Raw genomic sequence first — 22943 nt, 5'->3', positions numbered from 1 at the left:
AAAATTTGAAATTCATGTTGAAAAGTAGGAGGACAAAACCAAAAAGCTTTGTGGCATTTCATGAGAGGTACTCTGAAGCAAAAGGAAGCCAACTTTCTTTGCCAACCATTATAGCCTCTCCCAAAAGGATATGGTTACAAGCATTTCTGGTTACTCTTTATATTAAAATATTTGCCATTTTGGCTCTGAGATACCTGTGCCTTACTGGATGTTTTTACATACTCTATATTAAAGGAAAAATTTATAATTTCCCTTAAACTATGCCTTAAATATTAATTCTTTTTAAAAATTTTTAAATGTTTACTTATTTTTGAGGGGGAGGGTCAGAGAGAGAAGGAGACACAGAATCCGAAGCAGGCTCAAGGCTCTGAGCTGCCAGCACAGAGCCCAATGCAGGGCTCAAACTCATGAGGTACGAGATCATGATCTGAGCTGATCAGTCACTTAACCGACTTAGCCACCCAGGCACTCTTAAATATTAACTCTTTACAGCTATTGGGACTGGTCAGATTCATACATTGCTTCAACCAATGCCCCCAATGAAATTGAAATTTAATTCATTTTAGAAATCTAGAAAATCATACAATTTGATTTCCATAGCTACTATTCATTATTGAAGATTGCAAGAATGACATAAAAAAAAGGGAAAGAAATAAAAGTCAACCCCCCAGTTTCAGATGTTCTGATATGGGACACAGGGAGGATGACGTGGTAGTTTTGATGGCAGACCAGGCAAGGCTACAAATCTTAGACCAACCATTTACTGGCTGTGTGGCTTGGGCAAGTTACAGTATTTCTCTCTGCCTCTATTTACTGGGTGGAAAAATGGGATAACAACATCTAACTCAACAGATGTTGATGATAGAAGCCAAAGATTCAAAATGCTAATATAGGCTTTGTGTACTATGTGTTTCTCTTAAACATAAAATCTAAATTAAAGTTAATAGCATCAATTCTTATCCTTTCCTATAAAAAAAAGTTGAGTAAATTAAAATAAAAAAGTAAAAAACTTGCTAAAGTTAAAAGGAAATTTAAATTAGGTCTTTAGTTTCTGAGAAAACAACTTATTTAGAAAATCATTTCAAAAGCTAAATTTTCCTTTTGGCTATCTCAGAATCTTTTTTTCTGTCAAGAGCCTCCTCTTTTCTTCTATTTTCCAGATGTCAGTAAACCGAATGTAATACTTTGCTTGAGCTAAAGTAGCAATCAATTATCTACTTGCCACTATTGACTTGTGAGTAAAATGAAGAAGTACATTACTTAAAACACTTTTATATTGCTCTTTACAACTACAAAAGGCATCAAATATGAATGAAAAGAAGTATTTAAAGCAGCAGCTTATTATTATTGCCTGTATTCAGTGCAACATGAATCAGGCACCACAGTAAAATGAACTATATAATTACCTTAAAAAGCATGGTGTAGGGCACCTGGCTGGCTCAGCTGGTAGACTATGCGACTCATGATCTCAGGGTTGTGAATTCAAACCCCATATTTGGGGTAGCAATTACTTAATAAATAATACTTTAAAAAAAACCTTCACAAAAAGTATGAAGAATATAAATTTTATTCCTTAATCATTGTCATCCTAACATGACAAGAATGAATGGAGAAGGAAATCTAAACACCAATGTTCCAAATATTTTTCAAGGATCAAATGATAATGTTTTAAAATCATTCAAAAATAATCCTATAAACTAAATGAAGATTTCTTATTCTACACAATATAGCCATGAGCTACTCATTCTGCATGAGATCCAAAACAAAATCCCCACTCTTATTTTAGGGTAGTTTAGAGATCAATAAATTGCAAGAATTCTTTAAAATTTTTTTGTGTTTATTTACTTTTGAGACACACACTCACACACACAGAAGGAAACAGAATCTGAAGCAGGCTCCAGGTTTTGAGCTGTCAACAGAGCCTGAATCAGAGCTCGAACCCATGAACCATGAGATCATGATCTGAGCAGAAGTTGGACACTTAATCAATGAGCCACCCAGGTGCCCCTAGAGTTCTTTTAGTAAAGTTCACTAGTAAAAGAAAAAAGATTATGACATTTTATATCAGGTGTCAAAGGCTTTTTTGAACTATAAGATACAATAAGGCTTCCAGGTTAAGGAAACGTCTTAAAAAACAAAGAACACAGGGAAGAATGTAGCATTTTTACCTTTTCAAATACTAATATTAATGTGATAAAAAGATATAATATTAAGATAGATTAATTATCTGCATTAATCTGACATAAATATGCTTATATCAGATATGCAAGTAATGGACGAACTGTCGACTGTATAGTATTATAACTATGACACTGTGTTATTTATTGTATTAGTAAATTAACATGTTTAAATCATTTTGAAGGATGTAGATGTAAAAATGGAATTTTATTATAAATATTTGCTACTAATATTTATATTAGTATCATAATAAATTCAAACTAAACATATACTTAATCAAACCAAAATAGCCTGTTTTAAATGTCTTTGTCAAGAATTTAAAACATTTCACAAATAAAGTTAAAGTAATTTTTATCTCAAAGATATGAGAAGAAATAGATACATAGATACATCTAAAATGACTTGACAACAAAATAGTCCATCACAGAAAATTCTGGGACATAGACATATTTCTTCTAGAATAATTTAAACAACTTGGGTCTCAAACTTCAACTACTCCCAAAATTCTTTTAATAAATTCTTATCTGTAGTCTATTGAACTTTAAAAATATTGAACATATTTGCCCCAGTTTCTTCAAATATAATTCTATTGTGAGCTTTTTATGTTATTATTTTGAATGTATATATATTATGAGGTCCTCTTCATAGGGAAAATTAGGAAATACTCAGAACATCTACTTATTGGGAGGTTGGTGGGGGGATGGGGGAAAATAGGTGATGGGGATTAAGGAGTTCATGTCCTATGATGAGCACCAGGTGAGGTATGGAAGTGTTGAATCACTATAGTGTACACCTGAAACTAACATTAGACTATATGTTAACTAACTAGAATTTAAATAGAAACTTAAAAAAAATGAACATCCACTTAAAGACCTAAACCAAACCAAAAGAAAACAAGTCTCTCTCTTCACATAAAGTGACTTATTTATCCTTTCTGATGAATAGTTTATGCAGATTCTTTAAATATATAAAGTGGAGTGGCGACTGAGTGGTTCAGTTGGTTGAGCATCTGACTCTTGATTTTGGCTCAGGTCATGATCCTAGAGTAATGGGATTGAGCCCCTCTGTGCTGAGCATGGAGCCTGATTAAGATTCTCTCTCTCTGTCCCTTTGCCCCTCTTACCCACTTGCTCATGTGCTCATTATGAAAAAAAAAAGTACATATGTGTGTGTTGTGTATACACACACACACACACACACACACACACACACACCCATACATACATAGATATAATGGATAATGGATCCTCCCTGGGTCATTCATGATTCTTCTTGGTGGAGAATAAATAGGGCAAATGAACAAAATCATGTAGAAGAGAATCTAAACAGAAGGTGAGAAGTCACTATTTCCTACCACTGATGCTGTAAACTAATGGATGAGAATAGTGGAGACCCCTCCAAGAAGCAAAGCAGGTTTTTCATCAGCATTCTTACTATTTACCCAAGGATTTCACCAGTAAAATCACAATTTCCTACAGGCCATACCTCTATGTCTTAATCATATGAAACCTTCCCCTCTCCGCACCCCAGGGCTCCTTCTTATGCTCGTGTCACGCTGCAGGCTTCTGGAATGAAAAGGTCAGAGGCAAGGAAACATTTGCTACCTTGATGTGTTCCTGAAGCTGAGCCTGGTGCTGCCGTGTCAAGTTCTCATGCTGTTTCTGAAACTCTGCAATCAGGAGTTGCTTCTGGATTTGCTGCTGTTGCTGGATGAGGAGTAATTCTTGCTGCAGTTGCTTTTCACGGACAACAGGATCCACCACAGGCATCATCATCCTGAGGTCTGTCCTTAGGTCTAAAGGTGAGATGGGCTCCAGGCCCACAGGAACCTCTGACTTCACATCCACTAGAGAAACAGAGAAAAAAAAAGGGGGGGTGGGAGTTGGGGACAAGACAGAGAATAAGAAATTAGCACAGTGATTGGAAATAAAAAATAAAAGACATTATACCCTACAACAGATTTTATGTCAACTAATGTAGTCATTTTTTACAATGATGATAAAAAGTCTTTTGTATGTCAGTTTTGATAAAATGGACCCTATGCTTATTTTCACCCAGAAATACCCCTTCATGAATCTTCTAAATTTCTCTCTTCAAGGAGATAAATCCAAAAAACAAAGCGAAACAAAACAAAACAAAAAAACACCAAAGAGATGAATTTAATCATTTGCTGGTATCAAAGTCATTCATCAAACTTATTCTTCTTGACCACTTACACAAGTCAAATCAACTTAGGACAAAAATGCAACTCTATTGAGGAGAAGATGCCCAGTTATAACACAGAACTATCACAGCTCAATTTCCACACTTGCAAACATTTTTGTTTGTAATTAGAATCAAAAGATATATTCTAAGATATATTCCTTAAGAATTAAGGAATTCCTGGGGTGCCTAGGTGGCTCAGTCAGTTTAGTGTCCTACTCTTGATTTTGGCTCAGGTCATGAACTCATGGTCATGAGATCAAGCCCTGCTTCATCTATTTACTAGGCATAGCACCTGCTTAAGAGTCTTTCTCTTTGTCTGTCTCTCTGCCCTTTTCCTCTAGATAGATAGAATTAAGGAATTCCTTAGTAATTAAAGTCTTTAACAATGTATCTGCAGGGCTATGGGACCTAACAAAGAAAAATACAAATCTGCATGCTAAAATTATGAAAATGATGAGTATATTAGCTAACCAACCACAACAATGGTCCTAGGTCCAAACATCAAGGAGTAAAAGTAGCCAAATTTCTATGTACTGTTTTTAAAATGATAATATTTCAGTTACCTTATTCCTAAAATGAGCAAGGCAGAAAAATGGTGAGGAAGCCTAAAACAAATCAAACCACTAGAGGAAGATTTGATGAGAATAATTATAGGATATTTAAATTTTAGATATCTAAATTATAAAATGCATATAAAATTCATATATATGTGTGTATATGTTGGTGTGTATATATATGTATATAATTCTACTTCTATTGGATAGCTTGTAAGATGGAAGGCATAAGCACAAAAGCTCATAGACAAGGTTGATAGGCAGTAATAACATGGAGCTATTAAAAGGATTAAATGGAATAATCCACTTCAAGGACTTACAACATATAACACATTTCTCAATCAATGCTCTGGGTTTTTAAAATTATATAAAAATAGAAATTTCCTGCATATGAAACTAAATGATACCATGTGACTAACAAAATAAAAATATTAAAAGCAAGTATGCAAGTAAAATTGTATGTGATTTCCATTTAGTGTTAGAAAATAAAACATTAAAGCTTCTAGAAAAATGAAAAAAGAAAAAAGAAAATAAAAAAATATAAATAAGCAATTTTTAAAAATTTACCTTTACAAGGAAAGAAATACAAATTTTAAGTGAAAGTAAGTCATTATTTTCTAAACATTAAATATCATCTATATGATTCATGTATTTGCCTGTCTGTGTATATAATGGCCCATTGTGTGGTGTAAGCATATGATCATGTAGATAACTATGTATTGCAAATGGCACTACCAAATGGCTTAAAACTTCTAAAAAGTAATTTGGTGACATGTAGGAAAGGTATTAAGTATTCTACCATTTGATCCAGGTATGCCAACTATAGGATTTTACCTCAAGGAAACAATAGTAATAGAAAAAACAGTTCAATGTCATACTGTTTACTGGAGTATTATTATTTTGACTGAAATCACCAACTACAAGGAAATTTCTAAGTAAAATATGTCACATCCATATGGTGGAAAAATACACAATCATTAAATCATGGGAACATGAAAAATGCTATTACAATATTAAGTGAAGAAACAGTAATAAAAGTGACACATACCCTATGATAGCTCTTCAAATAAATATAATTTAAGTCAATATACATTTATTGAAAACATTAAATTTTAAGGTTTGATGCTAGATGTTGGACTCAGAATTAAAGTAAATAAGACAAAATTCCAGCCCTCTCAGAGCATATATTCTAGTGGGTTTTTAACTATATTAATCTTTGAATTCTGGTACCAAAGACAGAATATAGTTATATTAGAGGTACAGAAGATAGTTATATTTGGGGTGGATATAGGAATAATTTTCTCTTTCTTACTTTTCTGTATTTTTCAAAATTGCATTCAATGCTCCAACTACTACTGTAAGTAACTTAGATCTGTTGATTCCAGGTTGGGAACTACAAAGTTAATATTGTGTGTGGATTTAAGAGCTATTTTCAGTGAGTTGAGATAAGCTAACAGAAATCTTGTTTGTAGAATTTAAGGAGGCAAATACTAAATGAAACATTAATGTCCTTACTTATCACTTGAATTGCATGTGTTGACAAAGCATGTGGTGCACACCTGTGGGTAGAGTGGAAGAGGGGCTGGTATCAATCTTGGGTTGCTAACACTGCTCATTTTTCAGGTAATGATCAGAAGCTTGGATTGATGGTGCTACACATGTCACTTTAATCAAAATGGCAAAAGTTTATTAATAAACCATAGTTTGGTGGTCACTGTCTTCTAAAACACTGACATTTATGAAAGGAACAATAGTAATTGTGATGAGTTGGGGATTAAATGAGGATGGTGGACTCTGAGATCTCTTCTGTGTAGTGTCTGCTGTAGAACTTTCAGTCAAGACTCTGGAGTAACATGAAATTTTGAGCATTAATATGGAGAGATGGCATAATTTCAACCAAAAGCAATGACTGTTAATGATATATTTCATTTTTGCATTATAAAGGCCAAACTACAGCTCCCAGTGTCTACTTGGAAATTGCAATAAACAAAGGTCAGAATTTAACTCTATAAAGACAAAATGTAGAATTTCAAAAGACCCTGGGGACTCTTCTTGTTGGCATTCTTATTGTCCATAAATTGTGAACATCGAATCTCTAAAAAAAACCCATCCCACAAAAAAGATAAGGGAAAAAAGTCCCAGAACTCTCCAAAACAGCTATTGTCAACCTCAAAGGGCAATTTGACTTCTTAACCTACTATCCCAACAGAAATGATTGTGTCTAACTGCTTGCCTTTGTTCAGAGACTAATCACTAAATTGTGAAAAATCACCCTCAACTTACAAAAACTGCTCTTGATTATAAATAATTGCCCAAGACTGAGAGAAAGCGGCAAGCAAGATCCCAGTCTTTCATCCAATTTATTCAGCAGCAATCCACATTCCATTTGTCTAGACTAAATATAGCAGCGTTTATACAAGAAATCAATAGTGCTTGCAGAGAGGAGAGCAAAGGCATGAATATTTCATCAAACTCAGAGAGAAATGGCAATCAGCAAACTGATGGTTCTGTGTAGGTCATCTTTGGCCTGCTGAATTAGTTCTGTTACTTGGACAATAGCTCATCTCTGGCTAATCATAATCATATCATAACCATTCTTTCTATTTTTAACATTAATTGTATTGTGGGTGACAAAGACTCATCGTATTCCAAAAGAAATGATGGATTTTTCTTACAGCTTCTGTGACAGGCTAATAAGCCTCCCCAGGAGATAATAGTAACACAATACCGAAGTGAGTTTCAACAAGTTACAGTCACTTTCATATCACAGAATGTGAAAGAAAGGACATTGTCCACAGCTGCTGTATTATCATAATTAGAAATAATCAACTTACAATAAAAAATTAACAACCAATTTTAACAATGAGGAAATGAATCATCTCTATTCATAACATTTCTTGTATAGGAGTATGCAAATTACTTACAAATTACTTAGAACAGGTGCCAGAGATACATGAGTTAGAAGGAAGTTGACGGAACAAATTGTAGTTATTAGTAGCATCAGTGAAAAACAAATCATGTGTTTTTAACAGACCTCAATTACTTTAGCTCAAGACTCCATGCTTTATTTGGACTCATTATGTTTGTCTGAGATTTCAAACACATGTCAACACATATATATGTTATATTATATTTATATTATTAATTCTAATACCACATGCCCCATCAGAACATTTCCACATATATATTAACTAGTCTTAATTATCACTTTACAAAGCCCTGGTCATTCTTTCTCCAGTGTCTTTCTTAATTGCTTCTTTGATAGTTATTTCTTCTTCTATTTAACATTGAATTTTCCTTTAGAAACAGTTTTTAGTTTTTAATGAACGTGGAAACAAAAAAGCTCCCATTTCAAAATTAAAATCTCAGATCGTATAGATGTATATAATAATCACATCTATTTAAGCAACATACATACCCCATTTACAGTTGTAACTAAATTTCTTTGACAAATAATTTTTAAAACTATTGAAGTATTAATTCAGAGCTCGAAGAATAGCCTAGTAGCCAAGGAATGTTTAATTCTTCACCAAAGACACTGTTATCTATAGCACAGGTAAGTAGGGAGAATTTTTGTATGCTCATAAATAGAAATCTTTGGTTGTTCTTTATCTTATAAACAAGAATCCATTCTCTTCAAGAATGTTTTAAGTGAACAACTTGGAAACGCAACAGATGGAAAGATTCTAAGAACATACAATTTTTACCATTTACAACTATCACAACTATGGCTGCAGCCTGTGCATGGTGTTCCTCTGGTAAGATCTCAAAGCAGTAGACTGCAAACCTCAGGTTTTTACCAAAAAAAATGCATCAGTACAAACTTACCACCAATTTGTATGTGACAGTTTAGCTAAAAATTGAAACTTGAAAAAATGCGATAAAAATTAGGACCACGTTTATTTCAGTTAATGTTCATATAGAGCAACTGCAACTCAGGATACAAGCATCACCAATGCAGCACACAGCCAGTGTATACGGAAATTGAGTTCTTTAAGGAAATGGTTGTCCACAACCACTGGCAAGTGGACATATGAACTACAATTTCTAGATCTGGGGAGAACCAAATGTTGCTGTATCTGATCAGCTAACATAAGCAGTTTTCTTCATGAGCCCTCTTGAACAGCTATTGAAGAGGGCTTGGGGGATGGGTGGAAGATAATTCATAAATAGTGCATTATAGTCTCTGTCGTAACTACAGCACTGTATGTCAAATCCAACTTGCGGAATCTCAGAGTGTGCTCTGCAGTGGGGGATAGATTCTAGCTTCACTACCACTTCCTTGTCATTGGTTATTTTGGTCACTAAAGAGAGTTTTTCAGGTAGAATCCATGGGTTTTGGAAAAATAAATAGAAAAACTCAAATCTTTTTCTTCCCTCAACTCCACGAAGTTGATTTAAACCTATTTAAACTACCTTGATACTTCCTTTTCTGAAATCCTTCCGTCACTTCCTACCCGCTTCTCAGAATATTTTGGAACTAAACATACAATTTTGTAATTTTATTTAACTTTTGCTCCTTATCTCCCATTGGCTATCCCAGAGCATAAAACTATCTGAGGACAGGGCTATCTGTCCTGAATCTATCTGAATCTTGTTTCTCTAGTCCTTTATCTCAATAACTATACTATAGTACAAATTCTTAAGTATTATAGGATCTAAAGAAAGAATCTGAGACTGTTTAAGGCTGTATGTATCTAAAACAACACTGTAGTCATTGCTTTAATGTATCATAAGGTTCACATTTCATTTTTCATTAACTCCTTTATTCAGCAAATATTTGTAAAGCCCTATTTAATAATAAAACAATTTTTAGTCAACAAGAGAAGTAAGGAAAGCCCTCAGAGAACTCATATTTTGATGCAGAAGATCAACCCATAAACTTATTTAGAACATATGACACATTAAAGGCAACATCTTGGTGTTCCAGAATTCCAGCAGGGCCCTTTCTCATCAGGACTTTCCATAGCGATCTTCCCCATTCCCAGGATTGTACTTGCTTCCTACATGGTAACAAATCTATCTCCAGCCTACACACCTATTCTAAACTTGCAACCCGTATGTATAACTACTACTAGCACTCTCCACTTAGTTTATACTACTCTTTCTCCAGTACCTTCGGTCTCAGTTATTGAAACAAGAGAAAGCCAAAGTCATACCTGACTCCTCTCTTTCCCTTTTATTACCGAGACCCACTTGACAGAGATGATGGTTTCTACTCTCAAATACTTTTCGAATCCATGAAGATCTCTCCACTACCACTGCCTGTGTTACTAAAGCAGTCTTCTGCAACTTTCTTGGCTAAAACCAATCAGCGAACCCCAGTCTTTAATATAGCTGGCCTTTCCCTCCCTGACGTACTTTCTGTCTGTGTTTCCAGCCTCCACATCACCTACTTTCCCTCCACGTGAGTCACACCGATCTTGCAATTTCTTAAACACAACATGCTCTCCTAAGTTTCACAGAGGCCTTGTAAATATTACCGCTTCCTAAAACCCAATCCCACCCCACTTTTCTAGACTGATTCTTATCCTTCATATAATAAAAATGACCTGCTGTAGGAGGTCTTTGTGAGTTTTATTGCATTTTCCTATTAAATTCTGCAATTCTTTTCATGACATTTGTTTGTCTCCCTTTACCAGTATCCTAAGTTCCATGAGAGGAAGGACTATATTTTCAGTGCCTAGTAGAGCATAAAAACTTAGTAATGCCTTAATGCATAACTGGAATGAAGGAATACATGAATAAATGATAGTCGTAGGAATCACATGGGGATAAAATCAGAAACACATGGACACAAATGCACACATATACACATGCCCAATTAAAATCCTAAAACAATTACTTATTAGGTCTTTTTAATTATTCAAACTTCAGATAAATATTATTTGTTCAACTGCTTAAATTATTGATAACTAAATGAGTTTCTGATAATAGTATTTGTAAAAACAAATTATCTCAAATATTTTTCTACCTAATGTGTCATTTCACATTTCCCATTTCACAATGTGTGCTGACAGATAACAATCACTGAGTAAAATAAAATATACCCATCTATGCTGTTTGTCTCATCAGAGATCACCAAGAACAGGACATGGTGTCAAATTATCTAAACAATAAGGCCTAATTTTTAAATGATTATTCCATGTTATATTATTAGAAAATTAGGCCGGGGCACCTGGGTTACTCAGTGGGTTAAAGCATCCAACTCTTGATGTCGGCTCATGTCATGATCTCACGGTTCATGGGATCCAGCCTTGCGCTGGGCTCTGCACTGACAGCACAGAGACTGCTTAGAATTCTCTTTCTCTCTCTCTCTTTTCCCCTCCACCACTTGTATTCTCGATCATAATAAATAAACTTAAAATAAAAAGTTAGGCCAAAACTGATAAACTATAAGCTAAGAACTTTTTGGTCTCCAATTTGAAAAATGAAGAATTAAATTACTAAGTGTAAATGGAAAAGAATAAATTATTCTATCTAAATTCTTCAATGTTTTCTCTAAAATAACTAATAACTGACTTTAAAAAATACTGAACATCCTTAATTGAAGGCTTTTCATTGAAATGTCATTTTCAATGTGTCATTTCTGTTTTAGAAAGCACATTTTCTCTGAAAAAGGAAATTAATAAATGTGACATACCTAACATCAAAATTGGGAAATGGGAAAAAAATAATACAGTCTGATGCCCAAACTTCACTATAGTAGTACAAATATTCTTAGCTGATTTCCCACCGTTACTACTTATAATCGCATCATCATGAAATAAAAAAGAATTAGGAAATTATCAAACATGAAAAGAATGATTTTCATAACAAGAAATATTTAAGTTGATTGGTCCAGAAATACACTTCTCCCTCACAGTGATTCTGTTCAAGTTATATGTGTCTTTAGTTTCTTAAAGTGCACTAATACATGGCATAAATGAAAAGAAAATACATGCAAGAAGCAGTCTGGGCTTTGATTTACTATTCTCTTATTTCCCAGGGGTCTGAACAGGAAACAAAAATAACCACAAATGACTAAAATTTCAGTAGGCCTTGAAATATCAACATTTAAGTTAAAGAAAGCTAACTTTTTAATCAAAGCCTTACTATTTTGATTTACTTAATTCAAATTCCCTCTCTGCAAATATGCTTTTGAATTAAGCAGTCATAACAAACCATAACACAAACACGAATTGCCAACTCATTTGTAATACCCACTTAGTTCTAAGCTATTGCAGGGTTTGCTAGTTCCTCACTATTCAAGAACCAAGTAAAAGCTTCATTGAGCTTCTTGCAGTAGGGAAACTAGACCAAGCCAATTTATGGGACTTCAAGGTAATAGGAGCTAAGAATTTAATCCATAGTATTTTGTAATTTGAGATAAAAAATTTAACTTGACATAATAGTACCTGTAAATAAAACCTTCAGTAGGTGAGAAATTTTTAAATAGAAAACATAAGTGTTAATCTAAGAAGTTATTTCTTTAGCCACGTATATTTTTTTTAATTTATTTTTGAGAGACAGAGAGAGGCAGTGCGAGCAGGGGAGGGCCAGAGAGAGAAAGGGAGACAAAGAATCTGAAGCAGACTCCAGGTTCTGAGCTAGCCATCAGCACAGAGCCCTACATGGGGCTTGAACCCACAGACCATGAGATCATGACCTGAGCCGAAGCCGGACACTTAACTGACTGAGCCACCCAGGTGCCCCTATTTAGCCACATATTGCACGCATCATCTGGGATGAGCAAACTGACTTCTACAGGAACTTTAATAAAGGTATGACAAATGGTTTCCTTCTCCATTTGTTTCCCTACAACCTATATGTTATTCCAGGTTACAGACAATTACTAAATTATTACTACTTGCAAATGACTAACAATACTTCCTTCTTATTATGAAAATCTAATATTTGAGGCAGCAGATTCCCTTCTAACTTTGTCTTCTAGCCCATCATTTGACACAAAATAAACTTAATAATTAAGTTTAAGGTGAACGAATATTGATTGACTAAATAGCTCTCTCAGCAGATACCTCTCTCCAAGAACATTCTTCATGTTCAAATCATATTTGTTTATTCAGAAAATAGACTTTTTTCCAAGGGTGTGTTCTCACTCTTCTATCAGGAACCCTTGTTTGTGGAAATAAGTAACTGTGTAATTTTTTGATGAGAAAAAGAGTTTTTGTGGGTTCTTGTATCCTTCCTATAAAAAACAAATACCTTCAACCAATAAAAAATATTTCAGTTTTTCCCGAGAGCTTCAATGCTTAATACACTCAAGACAAGAACATGTAATAAAAGGTGTAGGAAAGTAGGAGGAGAAAAAGAGCAGAAATGCCAGGTATGATGTTTCCCTTCTTTTCCTCTTTGATTCAAACCATGTCTTTTCCTGTCTACCCTCTAATGTTCAATCCTGCAGAATAGGAATAGGATCTCCACCAATGCATTTTTCCCCCTTCTCCAGATCCAAACTGTTAAGTTCTGAGGAAGTCTTTATTACAAATGAAAAAGTCCTAAAATCCCACTAAAACCTTCTAATATAGGATTCCACTGGCTTTTAAAAACATTTCTTTGAATAACTGGACACTTTCTTCAAAGAAAACATTATGAACAGCTCCAACATATAAAACCAGCACGATCCCAATTCCTCAGGAGGAACTGGTGTACTACCCACTAGCTTCCGCTCTGGCTCCTTCCCGTGGAAATCCAGATTCCACAGAATTCTGTTTGAAAATCACTGTTCTAACTGCATTCTTTCTTTATTTGCTAAATTCAAGTGGGAGGCAGATCTACCTTACTGCTCTTTCAAAGAACATGCATTACTGTTTTGTGGAATTACGGGAATTTGGAATTTTTGAATTGGAAATAATAAAGTTTCACTTTGTACACAGAATTTGGGAAAAAAGTAAATGTTAAAAAATAAAAATTCATCTAACGTTGCATAATTTCAAATCTAGCCAGACAAATGCATTGGCACCTGTGTTTATGTTATTGCCACATGGTGGCACCACTCTTGCTCATAAGTAGAAATATCCACTATCCTTTGTCAGGAAGCACTTTGAATATGTGAGTTTTAAAATAATTATGCAAGCTTGGAATTATGCAAAGTTTTCAGGGCTTGAGCATTCTAATAAAATGTGACTTCCCTATGCCGATTCTAAATTTGGCTTTCTAAACTTGGTTAAGAACAAAGATACCATAATGTTAGTCAGTCTGGAGAGTTGCTTTCTTTTAATTTAAATTACGAAGCGAACACCAATACCAGTGCTTATTATGTGCCAAACACCGTTCTGAATGTTTTGTAAAATAAATGTTCATTCTTTTACTCTTTTGTACAACACTATATGAGGTTGTCCCAGTCACAGGTTGTCACCTACAGGTCGACACGATTATGTGCCTTACTCACAGATGAGGAAAATGGAGGCCACAGAGAAATCTGGCCAAAGTCCCACAGTACTAAGTGGTACAACAGGAATGATAGCAGACATCATTCACTTCCAGAACCGATGATCTTAGCCACTCTGCTCTTACTCGTGAGTTCTACAAAACACGTATCTAATTTAATTTCCATGTAGTTCATTTTGGCATATATCTTAATATAAAGGAGACTGAAAAGTTTTTTGTTAAAACAATATCATATATGTTACAGGGTGCATGGGTGGCTCAGTTGGTTGAGCATCCAAATCTTGATTTCTGCTCAGGTCATGATCAGAGTTATGGGACTGAGACTTGCACCAGGCTCCATACTGAGCATGGAGCCTGCTTGAGATTCCCTTTCTTTCTTTCTTTCTTTCTCTCTCTCTCTCTCTCTCCCTCTGCCCTGCTCCCCTGCTTGTGCTCTCTCTAAATTTTTTTATTGAAAATAAAAAACCCTAATTAACATATACTTTATTTTTAGTGGTAAAGAGAAACAGATACTTGTAATTGCCAATAGACACAATAGAGAGATTTGTAGAACACATTTCTGCGTATTTTGACACATTTGTGTATTTTCAGGTGAGTTCAAGGCATCTTTCTCAACACCTGTGTTTCAGTGCTTTTGTAAGAAACAATTCTGTATTTAGGAAGTACAGATTTGGTATTTCATCCTTTTCTCTTAGCTATAGAAAGTTCTGTTGAGTCTAGACATTTTTTTTTAATTCATCTTACTTTCCAAACTCACTCTACTAACTCACAGGTAAAGACGGCCTAATAATGAAGTTATCCTTAGTACTTGATTAACTAAATCCCATTGAATTGTATCAGAGGTGGAGATACTGACTTATAATTAACTGTAAATAGTGTTAATGAGATTTAAATGTGGTGTTCATAAATTTTTAGATTACTGTTTTAATTGAAGTAAGTAGTAACAAAAAGGAAGAGGCAGCTGTTTTTTGACAGTGTGAGAAAAGATTTGACAGGATAGACTGTGGGAGTTTATTTTTTCTGATTTTGGAAGGTTTTTTTGGTGTGTGATTCCCTGTGCATTATGAAGGATGATCCCTAGCCATTAAGGCACTACTTACACAATAAGTGTAAAGATCTACCTCAAAGGAGAGCCTGAAGTTGTCAGAAAAATCTGATTTAAAAATATATAAATGAATACACATAAATATATCTATATCTGAGCAATATTTAAAGACTTCATAATCTGGCATAATACAATGTAATAATTTTTCTCTGTGATTGCAATTTAATTAAATATCATTAAAATTTCTATTTCTGGTAGAACTCATAGTGTCTGTTTATAGGAATGGCCTGTATTCAGAGAACTGTCAGCATTATAGAACAGAAGTTTCTCAAAATTTTAAGCACAGCCTTGAGATGATCAGTCTAAAACTTGAAGTGGCACAGTTTATACAAACAAAGTATAAGAAGTTACTTAAAATATTAAAGATCAACAGGATTTTGTAGAGAAGGGGTCAGCAAATCAGGCTCATGGGCCAAACCCAGCCTCCTCTGGTTCTCTTTTAGTACCTACAACCTAAGAATTACTGTCACATGCTTGAATGGTTAAAAATAAAAAAAAAGAAAAGGCATATGAAAATTATTTGGAATTCAAATTCCAGTGTTCATAAGTAAAGTTTTATTGGAACATGTCACTCTTACTCATTACATATACTCTATGGCTGCATTTAAACTACAGTCAGAATAAGTGCCACAGAGACAGTGTGGCTTGCAAAACCTAAAATATTTACTATCTGACCCTGGAAGAAAAAGGTCTGTCAAGCCTACTACAGAGGATCTCTAGCTAATATTTTATCTTCACACGGTGATGTTTCCTTGTGATAATCAATTTCCCAAGCCACCTCTCTTCTCTACCCTACATAATTAGAAAGCAGAACATGCTGACAAGGAGAAGACCTTAATATAAAGGAAGCTCGAAGTATTTTCATTGGATTGATATGTTGGTTGTAGACTTTGTTGCTTGCTCTTCACATTAAGCAGTTAACTGGAAAACAAACATATAAATAAACATGATGGCATTTTTAAAAGTTTATTTATTTATTCTGAAAGAGAGAGAGAGGAGAGAATCCCAAACAGGTTCCGTACTGGCAGTGCAGAACCTGACGTGGGGCTGGAATTCTTGAACAGTAAGATTATAACCTGAGTTGAAACCAACTGAGCCACCCATGTGCCCCAAACATGACGGCATTTTAAAGTGACCAATATGTGCTAATCACTAGTTATAATTTCTGCATGATCTTTTTTCATTTCATACAGTAGCCTTATCATTATCCCCATTTTACAGGTGATAATGAGGAATACTAGACAGATTTGAGTTAATTTTTGCAAGATCACATCTACAACATCATTTCTTAAGTGCTACTTAAATCTGTAGTATATATTAATTTAGAATGGTGTTAAATGAAAGTCACTTTATCAGATTCCATATTGAACAATTCAGGTAGGTTCTCCTTCCAATTTTTTCTCTTCCAAGAGGAAGAGATAACATACCCTGCACGAAGCTAGATCTAAAACAAATATTTGTTCAATTGAAATCTCTTTTAATAAAATAAAGAACATAAACCTCTCCCATCTTTGTAGCTGTTGCTATATATATATATATATTTAAAAGAGCTGTACATTTTATAGAAATCAACAGATGAATGAATTTAGAAACAGAATGTTTAGAAATTACAGGATATTGTGTTTATGTGACATCAAAATTTTTGTTAATAATGTGTGGGTTGGTTTAGTTTGTACTGAGTATTTTAAAACCTTGAGGTTTTAAAGAAACATCACATGTACCTCAAAGCTACAATAATACTACTACAAGGTTGGCTATTATGCCCTAGTGATAGATCTGTAGCCAAACCACTAAAGAAATTTGGTGCCTCAAACAAAACAGCCTTAGTAGTTAGCATTGTAAAGGGGGAAAAAACTTATGGAAAAAAATAGTTACCCAAATGTTCTTCCAGATATTAATGTAATTTTAAATTAATGTAACCCAAGATCATAGAAAATACATTGCTAATCATAGAGCTTAGCAAAGCCATTCTGAATCCAATGGTTTCAATTTTATTTTCCAGAGAATTCATAACATAACGTAGATCAGACTGGTAGAAGAGATTCAGCAGCTTGAGAACGCATTTGTTAAACAAAAATTTAAGTTCTTGTTTTAAAAAAGTGATTTAAATCAATGGTTTGGAATTTGAAATCCTTGAAAGAAATTTCAAAATGTAAGTGTATCTTGGTGAAACAAAAGAAATAAGAAAAAAAATAGATGCAATTTTTACTTATCATAAAAGAAATACACTTGTACAGGGGCTACTCAGGTTTCCTCTCCCTGCTGGGGTTTGAGGAGGAGTAAGGAGCTAAAACCCCATGTGATTCCTTAGGTCAGTAAGGGAATTCGACCTGCTGCGTTAGGCATGTGTCTGTTAGATTTATGTAGGCTATCCAGTTGGGTTAATTCCTCTCAAGGTAAAGTTGGCAGGAGGCAGGATTCAGTCAAAGCCAAGGTTCAGAAATTTCTGGGCATGTCTGGAGGGCAGGTGGGGCTGGCACAGCAGATGTCCATTTGCATAAAAGACTAAGGCACCTCCTAAGAAAAACTCATCTTCAGAAAAGGGGAAGCCAGGCCTGACACACTTGACCTGATAACCAAGCCTCAAGGCCTGAGGGTTTCTGACTGTGAACACACAGTTCCATTCCCTCTCTGTGCATTCTCACCTCCAAGGCCCAGGGTTCAAACCTTGTTTCCATCTTTTATGCTTCTCTGAAAACGCTTTCCTCAAACTCATTGGCAAGATCATATTGTTAAAACCACGTCATCCTTTTATTCAATTCTTTCAGCTATGGAACACAGTTGCTGTAGAGAATAAATGAATGAATAAATTGGTCTATCAATCACTGGCTCATGCCCATATCTTGCCAAAAGACAGAAGCGGAAGGAACATGGCAGAAAGAGAACTGAGTTTCCAGTTCTAATCTTGATCACTCTATTTCCGTGGGCCTTTGGTTCCTCATGTAGAAAACAAATAGAGCAAAGAGGCTGAAGTGATGATTCTCAAGCCCCTTCCTGGTGCTAAGGCTATTCTCTCCCCACCCCCAAATTATACATAATACATACTAGTCTCCAGGAGAAAGTCTATCTCATGAAAGAGGCAATTACTGTTGGCCTTCGCTGACCTCATTGGGTAAATCAACAATGAGCAGAGCTAGTTCTAACCAGAGAGAAAGGAAGGGGCCTTAGGAGAGAAGAAAGGAACTCCTACCAAATAGGCGAAAATGACAGAGAATGGGAAATAGAAACTCCTTCAGAAAAGGTTTATTTAATTAAAAATTACCCTAGGGCAGGCTTTGCCTGAGATACAAAACCCAATTATGGTCAAAATTGTTTTCTTCCTTGATTGTAGTGTTTGGAAACTTCTCCTCAAACCATCCATTGTAAATAGCAAAACATTGCTTTGCATTTTCTGTTTCAATGAAAACATCTTTTTTTACAAGAGTTGTTTCTCAGTGGAGAATAATGACAGAAAATACTTATATTTTGTAATCCATTGCTTATAAAAAAAAGAATAAACATTTTCCTCACTACAAGTGCTATTATAGAGCAATACAATACCCAATTTGGGAAAAATCAGATATATTATTCTGATTCTATGAGATCCGTTGGATATTCAAGATACTCACATTGCTTAATAAAGTCACAGCATATTGACAGTAATTAGAAATAAAAGAAACAACTAAAATTGAAAAACAAAACTGAAAAAAGCTACCCACAATTTAAATATTTTAGAATTTCCTTTTTTGGTTAACACAAAAAGATAACATTACTTACAGAAGTAAAATTAAAACCTCATTACCAGTTTATTTTTATTATTTCAGTGCATTTAGATATGAACGAAACTTTTCTTTTTTTTTTTGCTAAAAAAATCCCACCCTCCCCCCTCTTAAAAAAGTACCCTATACTGTCCAAAGCATTTGGTCCTATTTAATAGCTAAAAACTCTTTTTTCCCACCTCTCTCTAGTTGGCTCCAAGTCAATGCTGTTTTTCTCATTCCAACTGTTTTGGACATATGCTGGCCCAACTAACAATGGTAAACACAGCAAGCTGTCTCTGATATGGTGCTGATTAAGTCATCTTGTGAGCAAGCAGAGTTTGGATGTTAAGATGCTAAGAAAGAAATTACTTTCAGAAATTCTTCTCCCTTTGAAAAATATTTAGATTCTCAATTTTAAATTATATGATAAACAAACCATGGGATACTTTAAAAAATGTATTCATTCAATGTAGGCTTAAGCATTTGCAATACAAAGAAAACTAAGACGTGATCCTTACATTCATAGACTTTACAGTTTAAATGGATAAGGAAAAGCATAGGGAACAGCGGAACCCAAAGATGAGCTTAAAAATAACTTGCTAGAGAATGGCATTTGCTATGTCTTAGAGGAAAAGAAGGTAGGAGAGTGAAATTATGAATACATTGAATTGTATTTTAACATACTATTAGTAAAATATTAGTACAAAAGTAGTATCTTAACCAAAGAATTAGGAACAAAGACCTGAAGAACATCAAGCATGTGGTACAAATAACTGGAAGGAATATAAATATGGTAATGCACGTAATTGTTATTCAGAATGAAAACAATTATTTTTAAAAATTGGCATCTTAGATTCAGTTTTTGTACATTAGCAATGAGCACTTATTTTTCACTTAGCTTAGATTGCTATATGACAGCTTCCCCTCATTATGCAAATGGAACAGATAAAACCAAATTGTAAAATAAAGCCAGGAATATAAGTCTTCTTTAAAAATGCATATGTATTTGGAAGCTTAACAGAAATACACAAGTCAAAAATGGACCACCTCAAATTTGAGAAAATTATAATATCTCATTTATTGATCAAAAAAGCTCTCGCCAAGTTACTACTATCCAAAATTTGAGAACCACGAAAGCGAGGTGGATTAGTTCATTTATAATTACAGATAATTTTTTTCAGTTGTAGTCTTACAACTTAACTCAGTTTTTTCTTATTTCTAAATTATGTGGGCCCTGAAAATGGAAAGGTGAAGACTTGTTGCTATCAAAAGATTTTACCATCCAAGCAGGGTGGGAATCTAAGAGAAGAGAGGTGAGAAAACGTACAAAAGGTAGAGAATAAAACAAAGGCTATACTATCTGAACAGATAATTAACAATGTCAATAGGTGCCGATTTGTGAGAGTTTTCTCTAAGAAAGGTATTGTGCTCATAAGTACCTTAAAGACATTATGAAATCACAGATATAGAAAAAAAAATAATTCTGTCTGTAGGTGTCATTAGGAAGGCTTCTAAGGCTTCTGAGTACAATATACTGAGGCAGGAGGATGGGGAAACAACTAGAAAGCTAACAGCAATACCAAAAGAATACCACAAGATAACCAGTTAATAATTAGGACTACCCAACACAGAATAGAAAGAAAAGAATAATGCATTTAAGAGATGTCTTCAAATCAGTAAGATTTGAGGACCAATCAGATAAAACAAGTAGGAATTCTTTTTAAAATATCACTGATACATTTAAATTATATTGCAATGTTATGGCGATATTGAACTGTTTAATTAAGAAAATTATAATATCTCATTTATTGATCAACATCTCATTTATTGATCAATATTGATCAAAAATTATATCTCATTTATTGATCAATATTGATCAAAAATTATATCTCATTTATTGATCAATATTGATCAAAATTTATAATATCTCATTTATTGATCAATAACTCTCACCAAGTTACTACTATCAAAATTTGAGAACCATGAAAGCAAGGCGGATTAGTTCCTTTATAATTACAGATAATTGTTTTCAGAGAGCAAAAACGATATGATTTTCTTTTCTTAAAGGAGCAAAATCTTTTGACAGCAAAATGGGAGCACAAAATGACGATGAACTATTTTCTTAGTCACAAAAGTTTCCTAACAGTACAAAGCCACAAATATATTTAGAAATTCTTAGAATCTTTTGATTAGAAAATATAATCAGACTAAATAAAAGTTCAATAAAACATGAGCTACATCAAAAAAGACTAAAATTATTTTTTATTTTATTTATGTATTTATTTTTATTCATTTTTTGAGAGACAGAGACAGTGTGAGTGGGAGAGGAGGAGACAGGGAGACACAGAATCCAAAGCAGCCTCCAGGTTAATACTATAAAACTCTTAGACGACAACATAAAAGTAAATCTTTGTGACTTGGATTAGGCAATGGTTTCCTAAACAACAAAATCAAAAGCACAAGTGAAAAAAAAAGAGATAAACTGGTCCACATCAAAATTAAAACTTTTGTGCCAAAGATGATAACATCTATCCTCAGAATGGAAGAACATTTTTAAAAATCACATATCTGAAAAGGGTCTAGTATCAAGAATATACCAAATAAACATGTAAGAGTTTATACTCAAAACTACAAATACAAATGACTGAATTAAAAAAATAGATAAAGGACTTGAAAAGAATTCTTCAGAGAAGATATACAAATGACCAGTAAGCACTTGAAAAGAGATCTAACATCATTAGACTTCAAGGATGCAAATTAAAACCATAGTGAGATACCACTTAACACCTACCAGAATGGTTATAATCAAAAAGGTAGATTATAACAAGTGTTGACAAACACTTAGGACCCAGGAATTCCATTCCTATGTATATATAACAATAGAAATGACAAACATACCCACAAAAAACCTGGTATGTAGATGTTCATAGCAGTACAAGTCATAATAGTCGAGAGACAAAACAACCTGAATGTTAATCAAGTGATGAACTAATAAATAAAATGTGGCATTTCCATACAGAGGAATATTATTCAGGAACAGTAAACATAAATGTAGAACTAACATGTGCCAACACAGATGAACTGCTGAAATGTTATTCTGTGTAAAGGAAGCCAGTCATAGGAAACCAAATCTTGCATGATCCTGTTTATATAAAACATCCAGAATAGGTAAATTTATGGAGACAAAAAATAGATTAGTGATTGTTTATGGCTGGGAGGAGTGAAATGGGAAATGACTGTCAATGTGTATGAATTTTTCTAGGGTAGACGAAAGTATTAAAAATTAGATTCTGGTGATGGTTGCATGATCATGTGACTATAGCAAAAAACATTGAATTATACATATTAAGTGAGTGAATTTTATGGTATATCTCAATTCAGCTGTTAAAATAATTTAATAAAATTGCCTAAAAATACTGAGATCTAGGAATACAGAAAGTGAATATACAAAACAAGATATTTCTTCATTTCATAAATACAATACGAAAGGTAATAACTTGAAAAGTGTTCTGTTTCCTCTAGAAATTTTAAAGATGAACATTGCAGGTGCTTTCAGTCTTGTTGTTAAGGTTACATTTTTAATTTAATTCATACTACTAATAACTAGCTTCTTTTGGAGCAGTATGTGTGAAAAATTAACTTAAAAAGCCACAACAACATTGACTCCAACTTTTTTTAAAAGTTTATTTGAGAGACAGAGAGAGAGAGAGACAGAGAGAGAGAATGCATGTGTGCAGTGGAGGGGGAGAGAGAGAGAGAGAGAGAGAGAGA

The 22943-nt window shown here is 33.9% G+C and overlaps 1 protein-coding gene across 1 annotated transcript in view; it reads right to left on the bottom strand.

The window, feature by feature from the left end:
* The window catches only part of HDAC9 (histone deacetylase 9), a 912954-nt gene that overhangs the window by 434342 nt on the left and 455669 nt on the right, over nt 1–22943 (bottom strand). Inside the window, exon 4 of the mRNA XM_029929772.1 lies at nt 3783–4024. Within this exon, the coding sequence (XP_029785632.1) occupies nt 3783–4024 (242 nt within the window). The remainder of the gene's footprint in view (nt 1–3782; nt 4025–22943) is intronic.

This window comes from Suricata suricatta, chromosome 2 (genome assembly GCF_006229205.1).
Source record: "Suricata suricatta isolate VVHF042 chromosome 2, meerkat_22Aug2017_6uvM2_HiC, whole genome shotgun sequence".
NCBI lineage: Eukaryota > Metazoa > Chordata > Mammalia > Carnivora > Herpestidae > Suricata > Suricata suricatta.
Note: the sequence above shows the minus strand (reverse complement) of the source record. Positions and strands in the feature narration are given on the sequence as shown.